This window comes from Mytilus californianus, unplaced genomic scaffold (genome assembly GCF_021869535.1).
Source record: "Mytilus californianus isolate M0D057914Y unplaced genomic scaffold, xbMytCali1.0.p SCAF_7, whole genome shotgun sequence".
Lineage (NCBI taxonomy): Eukaryota > Metazoa > Mollusca > Bivalvia > Mytilida > Mytilidae > Mytilus > Mytilus californianus.
The window spans coordinates 73,476,228-73,493,106 of NW_026262723.1; the positions used below are offsets into that span (position 1 = coordinate 73,476,228).

The window sequence follows — 16,879 nt, forward strand, 5'->3', positions numbered from 1 at the left end:
AAATTTCCATAAATTCAAATTGTTCAAAGCAAACTCGAGTTATTGTACAATTTCTATGGGAAGACCAGTCATAGTGATAACTAGAAGTCACTGCCATTCATTTAAGTGCAATTTTTCAGTATGAATACAAAATAAAGTTTTCTATAATTTTATAATTCTTGTTGCTGAGTAGTTTGTCTCTATCAGCATCGGAAAGTACGGCAAAACGATCATTCCAAATGTCTGAATCGCGATTGCGTTTTATTAAAGGGACATCACTCTAAACAGAGAAACCATGCCCCACTGGTCATTAACATGTAAAAGTCCGTTAAAGACCGGTTTTCTGGTCTGTTTTTTTCAGTAAAAGACCTATGGAATTTTTTACTAAAGAATAAAGAATGTCATGTGGCCCCTTGTTATCCAATAAGAGAAGCTAATTCTTAACCAATATGAAATAAATATATTTAATAATCTAAATATGATATTGAAAAACTCTCTTTCTAATTTTTTAAAAGTTTCTGGAAAAAAAAAAGGGAACATGGTAAAAATAAAAGGGAGGGGGTGACACATCATATATCATGCAATGTTTTTAATTTCTGAATAAAAGAAAATATTTGGAAATATTTTGATGTAGTTCATACAAACCAATTAAGCTGTGGTCTGTTTTAGGGGAAGTGTAACACCCTCTCATTCAAACACAAGACTAGACATGTTAAGTAATAAGATTACTCACTTTAGAGGCCTTGTAGTAAGTTACAACGATCGTAAAAGTGGGAAAAAGTATGATTTATATCCCTTTGATTTTGTTTGTGACATGAAAATCAATTCCGACATACATGTTTTTCAAAATACATGCACAATTATTATTGGTTCTGCATGTACTTATAATATAAGTCAGACTGTCTTCAATGGAAAAATTAATAACTTGCAGCATAAATCATTCATGTGTTAACCCATTTTTCTGACAAGTGGGGAATTACTGTCAGACATTTTTTGTAAATTTTTAGCTGTTTAAGTATAGAAATTGTTAAAGTAACACAAAATGATTTAGACAAACAAATGTTATATTTACGAAACATTTGCCTAAACAATACTAATTTTAACGGCAAACAATTAAGATCTTATGCAACATTCTCTACAGATGTTCTGCTATGAAACCGTATTATGAAAGAGAGCCCACAATTGAGACAGAAAAAAACCTGGAAAGTATGCAAGACTGAAATATCTTAAGACACCTGAGGGTTATATTTATATGAAGATTGTCAGAGAATGGATATCTTATCAAAGAGTGTCTATAGATCCCAGGTCTTATAGAATGATAAAAAATTCAAAAATGGCAGAAAAGGTAGAGGCTAGGGTGTACACTGCCTTAACCAGGAGAGGGTGTACACTGCCTTAACCACAGGCTTAAGAAAGGAAAGGATCAACTCAGTTTAGAGTAAAACTGTCTTCTTCTCTATTTTAACTGAAACTTATACAGTAATTGTGGGATACTATGTGGTGATATAACACTGTAGTATTCTGTTATAGCACTAGTGCCAAGGAAGTAATTCCTACCTTGCAACAATCCTACACATTAAATTATCTTGATTAATTTATTATTTTATTTATTTGTAGCCTAGGCGTACAAATTATAATGAAGAGCAATTTTAACTTCCATCAATTCAACCCTACTGTTCATGATAGAGACCATTACTTCTTTGTAAGAACTACTCCTATACAATTAGAAAATACAAACCAGTAGATTGGATGGGTAGCTGGGTTGTCCAGAACCCATCTGCAGCCTCTGCTAGCTGTCCATTGGACCACCAAAATTCACCAGATTTCTTTCTTTGTAAACCTATCATATTCAAAAACAAAAATTAAAGTACTTATTATATACCAACTGATGACCTGGTCAAAATGTCAAAGCTAAGAATCGGTAAAAGGATGGAAGGCATAATGCATTGATTCAAAATTATTTTTGCTTCTGTGTTTCAAACATAAAATATGCAAGGCAAATAAAAAATGACCTGAATGTAAATAAATACTATGAGTCATGTTATCTAATTAATAATTATTTACCCAAGGTTAATTACTTTGTCTGCTATTAGTTTTCAGCTTGTCAAATGTCACTTACTCTACCATTTATTTCACGGCCCTGTCAATCATTAACACAAATTGTGTACGATTTCTACTTAATTCTACAGTCAAAACAAATATACATGTAAAAAAATTACAAATATATTCATGTTCAAGTATATGTAAGGTTAAGTCAAACAAGAAAACTTGTATATGATGACCTAACGCTATACTTAGTACAAGAAAGGTACTTGATAATTTGCTAAAACAGTTAGTTATGTCAAACCCAACAAAGTATTTGTTTCAAGGTTTTATCACAATGTAATTTCAGAAACAGTCTTTATCATAAAGTAATGAGTATCTGCAATGTAATACTTCCTGTAGAATTGTAACAAAAGAATTCATGGTAGCATTCTAAAATTTTGAGATTTTCAAAAGGAGTGGGAGGGGGACCTGCAAAACTTTAAATCATGTTGATTTTTTTATTTTACTGCTGTTGCTTTATTCATTATGGCCTATAAAATTCTTATATTCACAGCCACCATTGAGAAATTACAAATAATCAAGTTATGTTAGGTTTCTTTATATTCCAATCAATTCAATAAGAACTGTAAGTTTTTGTGTTTAGTTGTCAAAACTTCCCCATATGAAAAAATAATGTTTTGTAATGAGAAAATTAGAAATCTAAACCTATTACTAAATAAAATAAGAATTGCATAACTATACATGGTGTGAACTAATTTGGTCAAGTTTATATCCATTCATAAATAAAATCTAGTAGAAAGGATTATCAAACTTCACTTATTTAGAAAGGGCATATTCAATGTTTGAAAAATTTGAAAACGGCGATAAAAAAACAAAATAAAAGCTGCACAACTATATATGACATCAAGTTTTGTTCCATTCCAATGTTAATACAGGTATAGGATATTTTGTGTGACAAACATCCTTAACCAGAAACCCCTTATATCAATCTGATAAAAACAAAAATACAGTAAAGCATAACTACATGTAGTGAAATGTAATTCTGTCATATGTGAGGTGCAGGAGATAGTTCCCCATATAGAAATGGTAATGCTCCCAATATTCAATATGATGACAAAAATGAATATGGAGGTGCACAACTACACATGGTATGAAGTCATTCACCCATTGATATTCACCTGGTGTCTTTTTAACAAATTTTCTTGCATTTTGATAAAATTTTCAACACCAATGAAAAAACCTAATTCTAAATATTGGCATAACCTAACAGTAAGACTGTTACAACTGCCAAGAATACAATTGTCACTAGAGCCTTCACCACAATGATAATGATTATTGTGTTAAAAACTACTATCATCTGATCTAAATATACCAGTCATTTGTATAATATATAAGACAAACAAAAACTGCAATATATTAGTTGTTTGATACAAGAACTCCAAAGGTGAAGAAAATGTTTAAAACCGTGTTTATAAGGTGATGTGACATCTAACATGCAAATTAAGTAATTAGTGACAGAGAAAGAAATTAATTAAAATGTTTACTTGTTCAATATACAACTATGTACAAACATAGGAGAACTGTTGAATTGAAATACTGAGGATTCATCATTATATGTTGGATATCAATTTTTGTGGAATTCGTGGTTAAAGGTGAACCACAATTCAAATGTTCAAAGAGTTACACATTTTCTATAAGCTTGTATACTTCTACAAAACCACCAAATCAAATATTCATAGAAATACAATGTTCCTTCATTCCACGAAAAATTGACACTCATGAAAATAAATAAATCCACATTATTGAAGATCTTTTTGTCCATATAATTACTTAACTTACAAAAAAAAAGCACAATTAGTTATAGGTGAAGACTAGATGGCCCATGTTTGTAGATCTTGTACAGCTGATCATGTCTGCTGTTTACAGTTTCTTCTATGTATTATAGTTTCCAAGATAAAAGGCAAAAAATATAATTTAAGGGCAATAACTCCTGCAAGCAGTCAATTTCAGTTCTATAGGCAATTTTGTTGTAGTTCTTGAATTGCAGATCATATTTACAGTTTCTTTCTATCTATCAAAGTTTTTAAGATAGAAGGCAAAAAAGCTATAAGGAATTAAAATAAAATCATCATTTAAGGGAAATATTTCCTGCAAGAAGGTATGGTTTCAGTCATAATTGCAATTTTGTTGACCTTATATTGCTGATCACAGCTTCTGTCTTTAAAAAAGTCAATAAAAAAAGATATGTTTGATAAAAAAAATCATTATTTCAGGTCAAAAATCCTAAAAAAGGAAGCCATCTGACAATATTGCAGGTACAAATAGAAAGTAGATAGATCTTGACATTCTCAATATTTATGCCCAGTCAGATTTTCTGTAACTTTTATGATTTTCAAGATATTAGACAATTAAGAAATGCATGTTACTTATATTCTTTTTTTAGCTACGGTGGCCATATTGCTTGATGGGCCCAAACAAAATTAACAAACTTTAATCTAAATACATTTGAAGCATCAATCATGTAGTTTTACTTAAATTGGTACAGTAGTTTCAGAGTAGAATGCCTTTGAAAAAGTTTGGGGACAATGGACACCAAGTATAGCACATCAGGCCTTCATCCAAATGAGTTTAAAATATTTATAAAATGACTGATCAGATTTAAGAAATGCCAATGACAACCACCTAGGCCATTCACACTTTATTCTTTTTATTCTAATTCAATTTTGCCAAGTAGTTCTAGAGGAGGTAATTGAAATGTCAAAATTCAATGGATGGAAGTACGACAGACACAAGTGTCAGATGACAAGACCTCACACTGGCCCTTTGGGACAGGTGAGGTAAAAATGATAGCACACATTGTATATTGGTGTACATATAATGAACAATATAACAAAAAGCACTTTTTTTTCAATATTTCTTCAACCTACTCAACAGATCTGTTTCAACAGATCAGATTTTCGATCCATTTTAAAAATGCTAGATAGTTGGAAAAATATTAGGTCATGAAGTAATAAATTGGGCAAGGTTTAATTCTCTGGTCTGCACGTCTGTATAAAGTAACTTACCAATCCACACATGACTAATATTGTGGTTACTAATCAGCTTTCCAAATCCTTGATTACTATTGTATCCATCTGTCTTCACCAAGTGACCACCATACCTATAAAATAATTTAGTTTTTATAATAGATGAAGTGTAATTATATGGTCAGATCATATGTTTTCGTACATCATATGAATTCGTACTATGCATGCTTTTTCAATGGAAATTGTGATGTCACAATGCATTCTTAATAGCACGAAAACCCATGAGACAAGGATAAAATTATTTCCTAGTTGCAGATTTTATTTGTAAATTACTATCAAGTTAAATCATTCAGATGAATAGTTTCTCCATATTTTCACCATCCCTTCTCTTCTCATAGCAGCCACAAAATTGTATACATCTTCTAAGTTCTAATTGTACTGATTCATCGATCAGATTTGCTTTAAGTTCCGTCAAGGAATGGGAAGAGCAACTATCTATGTAGTTTTACTCTTTTGACCACATAAAATATGGCATTAACAGTACAATTACAAGAAAAACAGATTTCTATAAAATGTATTTAATTCACATTTTTAAGACTCCAAGATCTAGAGCTTGGCATAATGTAGACATCTGTCTAATGTTGAAGAAAGTATGTTACCTCTTTACATTGCCTTACACATTGGTGGGTTGCTGTCTACTTTTATTTGAACTTGGCATAAAAGTACATGCAGTAGCATTATTTGAATTTGTACATTCTTTGAATAATTACCCACTTCCATGTATACTTTATGTTAATGTTAAATAAATTGAACAAACTAAAAACAATCATAAAATACTATCTGAATATTTATTTAATGTTTTATAATCTAAAAACAACCTCTGAATTCAGTAATTCAATTATTTCAAGTACAAATGCACTTGTTTTCATTGATATTTCATATACCTCCCTGATAATTTAGTAACTATGTTACAAGAATAACAATGAAGACAAAATACACTTCACAAGCTTGATTAAAATATAATTTTTTGGATAAAGAAGTTTTATAAAAAAGTGTTTTTAATTAAAATGGTACTAGCACTTTAGAAATCAATAAGCATTGAATACTGCACTGAAGATATCCATGCATATTACAAATCATGAATCATGTCTAAAAGCTGAAAAACATCTGGGTTCAAAGAATCATCAAAACCCTGTGCACAAATTACACCATGCTATAGAATCTATTTTTATGGAGATATTTTCAAAAGTTATGGAAGGAATAAAACTAATATAATACCTTTTTGCTTAAATACACCACTATAAAATATGGAGATGTGGTATGATTGACAATGAGACAACTATCCACCAGAGACCAAATGATGTAGATGTTTGCAACTATATGTCATCATATGGCCTTCATCAATGAGCAAAACCCATACTATAACAGGCCCAGACATTACAAAATGTAAAACAACCAAATGGGAAAATCAACAGCCTGATTTAAACAATATGAGAAGGATATGACAGTCACTGCTGTTTATGGTTTGTGTAAGTACAATAACTGTGGTAGGATTAAACTGTTTGTTTTACTCTTGACTGACAGAAGTGACAAAGAAATAGGAAATTACTACAAAAGTTGACTAACTAAAATATACTTAGCCTGCTTTAATAGTTGAAGTCAAAATCTAACAATTGTCAGATGCACAAACACTGCTTATTTTAAATTCCTCTATTAATTATCCTTAACCTCTCTACAGAAATTCTAAGATACATGCCCTTTCCAAACATGACCATTGTAGTGATTGTACCGTAATATGAGGTCAAGGCTATATGAAATATGTCAGATGAAATACACTACTGTCATCAAATATGGAGTGTAAAAAAAGATTAAGATCACCTGACAAGTCAGGCAGACAGTTTGTTCTTATGTTGTGCTGTAACACCACTGTCCCAGGTTAGGGGAGGGTTGAGCACTCACAAACATGTTTAACTCTTCCACATTCTTTATGTGCCTGTCCAAAGTCAGGAGCATGTAGTTCAGTGGTTGTTGTTGGTTCATGTCTGTCATATTTGTTTTTTGTAAACTGTTTTGTTATAAATTAGGCTGTTAATTATCTCAATAGACTATTTTCATATTACCGACTTTTGACTCAAAAGTTTATATTTTTTTTCAACAGGTTACCTTCTCTGTGGTAGGAAATCCTGGTATTCGGTCAAGTAAGAGCAACCTAAAGAAGTAAAATCAAACTGACGATCGCTACAATTTAGGACGAAATTAACTGTTTTATATTTTCTATACACAACAAAATCTTCAGAAAACAGTAAACTTTCCCCCCAAATTGCGCCGATTATATGTTTGATTTTACTTGTTTTAGTAGCTCCTACTTGACCAAGTACCAGGATGTCCTACCACAGAGTAGGTAACCTGCTCTATTGAATTGTTTCATATTTTTCATGTCAGGCCTTTTATAGCCAACTATACGGTAGAGGTTTTTTTCATTGTTGACCTATTGTTGCTTACATCCACTTCATTTGAACTTTGGTTGATAGTTGCCTCATTGGCAATCATACCACATCTCCTTATTTTTATATAAAAATTGTTAAAATGAATCCACATACAAAATATAGTTAAACTGTCAGGTATAGTTACTGAGGAACAGACCTGAACAAGAAACATCACACATGATTTAATATTTTGTTTAATTTTCTATTTGGTGGTAGTCATGTTTGATAAAAATAATGGTATGCAATTCCTGGCAACTAATTGCACTACTGGACTATAAGCATTTCTCCTTTTCGGAGTAAAAAGGCTGACTTCAAGTGATTTAAAAAAATAATAGATTGATTGTATGATGTTTGATTCATGTCCTGTCCAGTGCCAAATATTTCATGCATATTAAGCATGAGAACAAATTACTGGTAACAATAAATTCAATAGGTAGGTTCTGTAAAGTGGGTCCCAGGGAATGAAAGTCTGGAAATTCAGACTGCCACATGGATAGGGACAGAAATTTTGCCTTGCAACAGGTAGCATATGAACCCATCACAGAGTTGTTGTAAAGGTTCTTCAACAGTCAAAGAAAACACCACTCTCAAAACATGGGGCAACATTTAATGTTCCCATTCTAACCAGAGGTTAAAAAAATCAGAAATTTATGTATACCTTTTGCAAAGTATGTCAGCCTGTTGGAATGTAGCTTCTTCGTTAACTATATAATAACACTGATTCCTGAATTTAAGCCAGCCTGCAATTAAAATCATCTGGTATTAATTACCTTTTGTTATCTATAATAATTAATACTTCTGTGTGATTTTGTTAACAATAAAATCGAGAAAACAAAAGGATTGGAAAATGGTAAAAGTAAGAGAAAAATGTTAGGCTACAAAGTTGTTCAGAATCTTACTACAAGAAATCTAAAAAATCAAAAGTTTGGCAGTTTACACATAGACTCTATTCATATTTACTCCTAAATTCAATTTTGAACTGATAAAATATGTGTTTATTACAGATTTCCATCTGTATGAAGCATTTGTGTACAGTAATGGAAATAAACATTTGAGATATACATGTAATTTGAATTGAATAAAAATTCAATATCAAAACCCAGATTGAATTTTTAAATATTTTGTTTGATTTAAAAAGAATACTTCTATTATTTCACAAGTAATGAACTTTATTGTTATTATTATATTAAAAAGTGGGTCTCATTGGGGTCTAAGCGTGACGCGGGATTGGCGACTTTTTTGTAAGCATGACACGTGAAAGTCAAATTATTTTGAGCGAAAATAGGAAATCAAGTCGGCCAGGTCACGTGAAATTACAAGCCTTATTATTACAATGATAAGCGTTATACATGATTTTGACAAAACAATAAGGGGGATCCAGGATCAGACACCCCCCAAATGAGACCCCTAAAAAATGGTGAAAAGGTTTGGGTTTTTTTCAGACTCATCTTAGGAATAATTAATTTTACCTGTTGGACATTCTAACAAAGATTCATCCACCTGGTAAAGCTGAAGGTCAAATTCATATGTTGGAGCCTGAAATTAGATGTTAGAAACAGTATCTCATATATATCAATAGTGGAGAAATTAATTCAAACAAGGGTCTATAAATATAGCTATACAAATCCTTGATTCAAAAAATTATCGTCAATCAAAAAAAAAATCATTTTACAAATTATGTTGTCCACGGACTATGAATTCTAATAAGGATGGACTAATATTTCCTTATGTTATATTAGTCCAAATAATTATGACGTCTTGCAAGGCTATTTTAATTTTTTTTTTCTGTGACGCCTTCCTACGAAATAAAACTAAGATAGCCTTGCAAGACGTCACAGTTATTTGGACTAATGTTATATATGACTTTTTGTAATGTTAATCTATTTTATAAAAGCTTACTGATGATCTTATAGAGCTCTGTAACGTCTGTTGATCTTAATAACGAAAAACATCCATAGAAAAAAATGGACCGGAAACATTAAAACTAAAACACAATCCAAATACCGTATATCTCGAACTCTTTTCGCTATCTATTTTAAAAACGTAAAAGAGGGGCGTAAATGGGGAGTGTCTGCATGGAAGAACGCGAAATAAAATTGTCATTTCACGATGAACGAATAATTAAAAATTTCTTGCACGTTGATCTTTTTACCGATTTCACGAAACACGGTGAATAACGAACCTTTTTCACGGTTGCACGTGAAATAAAAATGGCAAAACACGTTGCACGAAGATAACCCTTTACCACCCTCGTAAAAAAAAACACGTGCCTTTCATAAAATCATCTAATTATCCAAATACAATTGTCTCAAAGTAGGTAAAAGGAATTAATCTCATCTTCTTAACGCACATATAAGATAATATGTAAAATATAAGCATACTATCAGTAACTACATATACTAATGCTAGTACTGGAAATAGCTGTATATTTCCAGGGTTGGTGGCTAAAGGCCACAATAGATGATAGTCGACCGTTTCGTCAGTTTTACGTTCTATGTCAATTTTCATTTCAGTTGGAAAATACAATAAATTATGGACAACGGGTGCAATTTGATAACAAATAAATGTGAATGTGTCCATGGGACACAGATGATGCCCCCGCTTGCATAAAACATTTTAAAGGGACATTACTCAAGAACAATAAAAGCGACGTTACCCAAATTTGTACTTGATCTGAGTTTTGTGGTAATAAGTATTATGTATAAGTTTCATAACATTTGGTTGAGGCAAACTAAAGTTAGAGAACGGAAACGAAAAATTCAGCATTTTTTTCCATTTGTAAAGGGGCATAACTCTAGAACGGTAAAAGTGACGCCACAAAAATTCAAACATGATCTGTGTTTTGTGGTAATACGCATTGTGCATAAGTTTCATAACATTTGGTTGAAGCAAACTAACGTTAGAGAACGGAAACGAAAAATTCAGCAATTTTTCCGTTTGTAAAGGAGCATAACTCTAGGACGGTAAAAGTGACGCCACAAAAATTCAAACTTGATCTGTGTTTTGTGGTAATAAGCATTGTGCATAAGTTTCATAAGCAAACTAAAGTAAGAGAACAGAAACGAAAAATTCAGCAATTTTTCCGTTTGTAAAGGGGCATAACTTTAGAATGGTAAGAGTGACGCCACCAAAATTCAAACTTGATCAGTGTTTAGTGGTAATAAGCACTGTGTATTAGTTTCATAACATTTGGTTGAGGCAAACTAAAGTTAGAGTATGAAAACTAATTTTGGGACGTACGTACGGATGGACGGACGTACAAACAGACAAGGTTCAAACTTAATGCCCCCTCCGCTACGGCGAGGGCATAAAAAAGTACTAAAAAGACGGGGATTATTAAATTTTAGTAGTCAAATAGTCGTAGTATGTCGTGAAATGTTATGGATATATTGCTGAATCCCATACCAGCAGTGTATGGGAAACCTTGTTCATATTTTGTCAAGGGTATTTCCGGTGGTTTGGATTTCGTCCAAACAATAGCAAATTAATTTTTGTTTAGGTCAGTATCATAAACTGAAAACGTGAAATCCGGCCATTTTTTCCTCGATTGGATTCCAACGGGAAATGTTAATCTCCAGTTATGTGGGGTGGGGGTCAAGTGGTTGCAAATAACTTTGCAACATGTATCACGGTCAGTTATCAGAGGATTGGTTGATTTATAGAAAATATATGAAAAATATATACACACGAAATCTTGAAAACTTTTAAAAACCACAAACTTATTACTTCAAGTAAATCATTATGAAATTACACTGGGAAAGCCTCTAAATTTGTTTCGTTTTGCCTCATATCCTTTTTTTTAAAATCATAGCTATAGATCACACTTTAATTCTATTAAGTGAAGTTTGTAAATAGCCATCCGTTTTAAACGGCATATCTTGTATGTTTTACCACTTAAAAGAAAGGAAAATATTGTAGATATGAACAATGTATCTTTATCAATTGCTTTTTTCCTGAAGTACATAACTAGTTGGTTACACCCTCAGATAACCATCAAGTTCTCTAGTCAATCATCTCTCACGTCTTATTCTTCGTTGTTTCACATAGAAGATTGTGTCTCCTGATTTTTCTCGTTACTGAACGTAGTTTCTGCTAATTTGAAATTTGTAAATAGTATAAATATGCTTTTACTAAATACGTTCAACTTATAATTTCAGATGAGAACATCTTTAAAAAGAAAAGTGAAGACGTGATTAGAAAAGTTCCTAAATTCAATATTCAATGATAACATCAAGACACTCTTTTGCAATCATGGCACTCCGTCGTAAATTCAATATTCAATTATTACTCCCAGACACCCAGCAATCATTGCAATCTATGGTATGAAAATAAAATGTTATAGACCCATGTCGAAAATGTAGACGTGAAAGAAATTACCGTATGTACTATTTGTACTTTGGGAACCTATAGTGTGAGCATGGGCACATGGTTTCAAGAGGTGAACGTCAGCAATACGATGCGGTTAAACTAACATTTATGAATTTATGAACAATTCCCAGGATTTTTACTTAACCAGTGGCGGATTCAGAGGGTGGTCGTAGAGGGCGTACCCCCATTAATTGGAAAATGTATCATTTTTTTGCATAAAATCGTCCAAATAATTTCGTCTCGCTCCGCTCGGCGAATTAATATACAGTGTTCTGGAATTTCGCCTCCTTTCAAAAATCCTGAATCCACCACTGTCCCCTTCTGTCACATATGTCACCCTTGTGAAATTATACGACGATAGAAATGAAGTGGTTTGATAAATAATCCTGTATTGATTAATTGGTGTGACCGTTTTTATCTTTTCCGTCCAAACTACAAGAACTATTAGAGGATTGTTTCCTTCCATTGCATTGCATGCCTTCGATTAACGGCGAAGAAATCCTTTAATTGTTTACATGTTCTGTTTATAGAAATACGTATAGATCGTTAAAAGAGAAAAACATATTCTAATGAACTGAAAATTCATTCGAAAAGCTTGTTATATTTGATTGCGCAAAAAAAAATCATCTATACATTATAGACCGTCGGAGTACTTGTATAAACTATGTACAAAAAGTAAAATAGGAGCACTTAAATATTGTTTAACTAACTTTTTATGAAGGTCTGCTTCAAACCTAAATAACAGTTTTAAAACCGTCTTACCTTAAAAGTTTTAGTTTATGTTAATTGAAAAAACAACTTTTTAAAAATAAAAAAAATGAAATTGATTCGCCATTATCATGATTATTACCATAATTTTTAAAGGCGTATTGTCTATCAAAATCGTATTTTTTCAGCATGTAAAACTGATGTGGATTGACTAAAATAAGGGTATAATAATGTTTCCAAATCGAAAAAATGAGTTTCTAAAAATGCACATACCAGAACGATTTGTGTGTGTGTGTGTAAAATAGGTATCAACCAATTTTTTTAATATATCAATCAGTCTAATTGTAGACATATAACGAGATTTCCTTTCTGTGCCTATGAGATGTAGTTTTAACTGTCAGAGACTTCACTGCCTTTTCTTTATGCTAGGTTGAAAACAGAACCAGAATGATTTTAAAAACTTTATCACGCTACAAAATTAATATCCCGCCCTAGAAAGTCGTTTCTTAACCGGCAAAATGAGAAATATACGTAGTAAGAAATCAATCCATGTTATGCGTCTCTTCCAGGAAAATGTTTTGAAAATGGAAATTGAAATATTTTAAAACCTTATCGATACAAAACGTGTTTTATGCTTAACTTTCCTGTGCAATTGATATGACTCCACATTTTGATGGACATTCGAACTACGCAAAGTTTTATTGTAGGTTGTAGTTATTTTTTCTATGTCCGTACGTCTGTCTCCGTTGATTTTGATTTTAACGTCACATACGTGCATTTTGTTAATTTTCTTCTGGATTTCGATATGTGATTCTCAATGACAGAAAAATCTTTCTAATTAAACTCAAATATTGCATCTGCGATACCTTCGACTTATTTTATTAGCCTATTTTTTTAATTTTGTTTATTTAATTCTTTTCTTACTATTTATTTATTTATTTATTATATTTTTAAAGGCAATTCGTAATGCCAGCCCTGGATTTATTTTGTAGTTTTGTTTATTTTGCATGTATCCCTTCTTTCAATTGTCCGTCTGTATTTGTCTGCATTCAGTTGTCGTTGTCAATAACTTTGTTCATCTTGTCGTTGAATGTAATCAACACACGTTGATGCTTTGTGTATATACATACGAAAGCTCAAGGAGAAGGCATGCATAGGATAGCCTCATTTATTTCTAGGTTTTAGGGGTTAACATTTTTACAACCTCAACCTGGTTTGAAAGTACTAGTATAACAAAAACTCCCTCCCCCTGTCTTCCTTCATTTTTGTTTAATATACTATCGTGTTTTTTTTTTGGGCTATTATATACGTGAAGAAACATTATTGGAAATTGCAAAATTTCTTATTCGGACTATAACTTAGTGATTATGTTTATATTTGCAGATGTTGAAACACACCTCTCCGCTTGATATCGTGATGCATCAGAATCCAAGGTCAATAACCTCTGAAAATTACACGCTTAATTTGTGTGCAATCCATGTCTTGAATTCTATATTTACTTCAGTGATACTATTTATTTTTGGCTGATTATTTCTGCCCCCACCTCTGGTATGAACAGAATGGCAAAGACCAAGGCTAACATTTTAAGCAGTGATTTGTATGGGTAAATGGCTGATATCATAAAAGCTTTTCGAAATATTTTTTTTTTTTATTTTGGTAAATTTAGGTAGGAACTATTGAAATAAACTATAGATTGGCAAATGAAAATGCAACAATTATATAATCTCATAGTTATAAGATTGTAATTAAAATAGTTAAATCTGACATAAAAGCACGTGTTACATATTTAAGTACCAACCTTGACACAAGATGTAAATATAAGAAATCCAATTGACCATAAAATCAGAAAAATCAATTTCCAAACGGACATCAGCCCGACCATCTGACTGCACAGAAAAGTCGTTCCCCACCCCGGGGCGACATCGGGTCGTCTCGGAAAGCAAACGTCTCCAGAATCCTTTTTGAAATCAGTATTTAGAGAAATCAATATATTTTTTTATAAAATCCAGTTTCGGTTAAGCTGTGTTTAAAAATCCAAAAACAAAGCGTGATTTGATTTAATCCGGCTGAATGTCATTATCTGTAATTAACAATGACATGGTCAGCATCCTAGATACACATTGTCAATTGTAGTGTATTCCGTCATACCGGCATGTATGTATGTATAGTAAAGCGACATATCAGTAGAAATATGATCCAATACACATAGCCGGGGGAAATACAGGTTCCTATTATAGCTCAATCAATAAATAGATTTGTTGTGTATGTTTATATCACATAACGTGTTCTGTTCAAAGTACTGTAGTCACTTATATCATAAGATAAGATCACAATATTTTTAAAACGATCACAAAAATTAATGTTCCCCTAAACCAGTCGCCTCAGGAATATTTACTGGGCGCAAACAAAGACTAACCAATGAAATATCAACACTGCACTCATTCATAGTTAAAGTAATATACTGCTGTAAAATAATGCATGTGTTTGTTAGTTAAATGACAGTCTCTCGTATTTATAAGTATCAATATCCATAAAAATACTAAAGCCAACAACATTTAAATCCATCCATTGTCCCAGCGAGAATAATTATCATCGTGATAGTGTAGGATATAACATGAACTTAAGTACACTCCGTTGTTCAAGTTCATATTGATATGCTTGGGTGTGGTTCACTTTTACCCTATCAATTTGCAAATAAATAAGTTAAATAATACTGTATTTGCATTCCTCGGAGACAAAGCAAGAGAAATATACCAATTTTGTAGTTGTCAGCACATTAATGTGTATAAATTTTCGTCTTTAAATCGGAACATATATATTTCATTTATTGCGGCATTTTCACAGCATTACTGTGCTAAATACAAACTGTGTTTAAAAATGCATTAACATTCAAACAACATTAATTTCAAAAACGAACACACGAATATGTAATAAGATCATGTAGTTGTGAAAATATTAGAAAATGGAGAATCTTAAAACTAAGTGCACTTACACTTGAAAGAGGTCACAAAATTAAAAGTATCTACATTTAATAATGAATTTCAATTACCTAGCTTTTCGTTTGTTTTTCATTTTGTTTACAATAAAATTTAATTTTGTTTTTTTCGGAGCGTGGTTTTATAGGACCGTTTTCTTTCAAAAAACATATTTATCACATATTTGATAAAATGATTTCTAATGTGCATGGTTTTTTATTGTTTACGAAAACGTATAGTAGCGTCTTGGAATTTAAAAGATGTTTATGATTTTTTAATTCAAAAAATAAAATCAGTAATTCCGATGTCATTAATTGTTCAGAGAACATCACGAAAACTATATTCAACAAATAAGGTAAGCAGTATTAGGAGTTGTCTCTCGTATTTTTTGTTCTTTTGTGTGTGTAAATACCCTTAAACACAAAGGTTATTGTATTAGTACTGCTGTATTTGTATGTCAGTGGAAAATACTTGACTTTCAAATAATCTCTTTAGAACAAAATTGAATTTGCTTTTCCATTTCACCTCGATCGAATTCCAGACCAGTATCTCTGTCTGACTGGCACTCCTCCCCTCCCCTCCTTCTCCACAATGCATGGACGTAATCGGTTTGGCGAAATGCGCACACAATGTTGGACGAATACTGCGGTCTCTGCACGTTAAAGAGCCTTTGCAACAACTGTTGTCGTTTATAGGTATCCTGTTCCTAGGCCAAATTTCTGCCCCTATACAACCGTGTTTCCTCTTTTCCAGTGGCAGTCCGACTATCCCCTCTCTGTACATACTTATTTGACATAATGATTAACTTGTTCTTGTCTTGACATATGCGAAATATTTGACATTGAACGTTAAGCAAACAACAATCAATCAATCAACCAATCATTCTTTATATCTGTTTTTTTCTTATAAAGTTATAACATGCAATTTAAAAATATGAAAATCACGTATAAAAAATTTCTTTTCGTCCACTTTTGTGTTTTGATCTCCTGTGATAACAAATTGATTTATTTATTGATTGTTGTTTGCTTCATGTCCAGTGGCAAATAGTTCATAATATTCAGGACGAGATACCAAATTGAAATAAGTTTTTTTTTCTGGTTTGAATTCCGCTGACAGAGAAATTAAATGAACATTTAAGAACTGGTGTTCGATCGTCTTCTTTAAATTCATTCACAATGTGTGTTGACGTACAAAGAATTAAAGTTTGCTATTATGCCTATCCATACGGCGTAAGACCTTATGATGGATTTGTTCACTCCACTGGCTGTGTAATAGGTGGAGGATAGGGTGG

The 16,879-nt window shown here is 32.0% G+C and overlaps 1 protein-coding gene across 4 annotated transcripts in view; it reads right to left on the bottom strand.

Moving 5' to 3' along the window:
- The window catches only part of LOC127709241 (uncharacterized), a 142,061-nt gene extending 126,807 nt beyond the window's left edge, over positions 1-15,254 (bottom strand). For all 4 annotated transcript variants that reach the window (XR_007985563.1, XM_052214656.1, XM_052214653.1 and 1 more), the window contains exons 1-5: positions 14,412-15,254; positions 9,007-9,073; positions 8,196-8,277; positions 5,091-5,185; positions 1,718-1,819 (exon numbers count right to left, since the gene is read on the bottom strand). Coding sequence is in view for 3 of the 4 variants with exons in the window: in XM_052214656.1 (XP_052070616.1) it covers positions 1,718-1,819; positions 5,091-5,185; positions 8,196-8,277; positions 9,007-9,073; positions 14,412-14,495 (430 nt within the window). In the remaining variant the exon portion in view is untranslated. The remainder of the gene's footprint in view (positions 1-1,717; positions 1,820-5,090; positions 5,186-8,195; positions 8,278-9,006; positions 9,074-14,411) is intronic.
- Between the last annotated feature and the right edge of the window lie 1,625 nt (positions 15,255-16,879).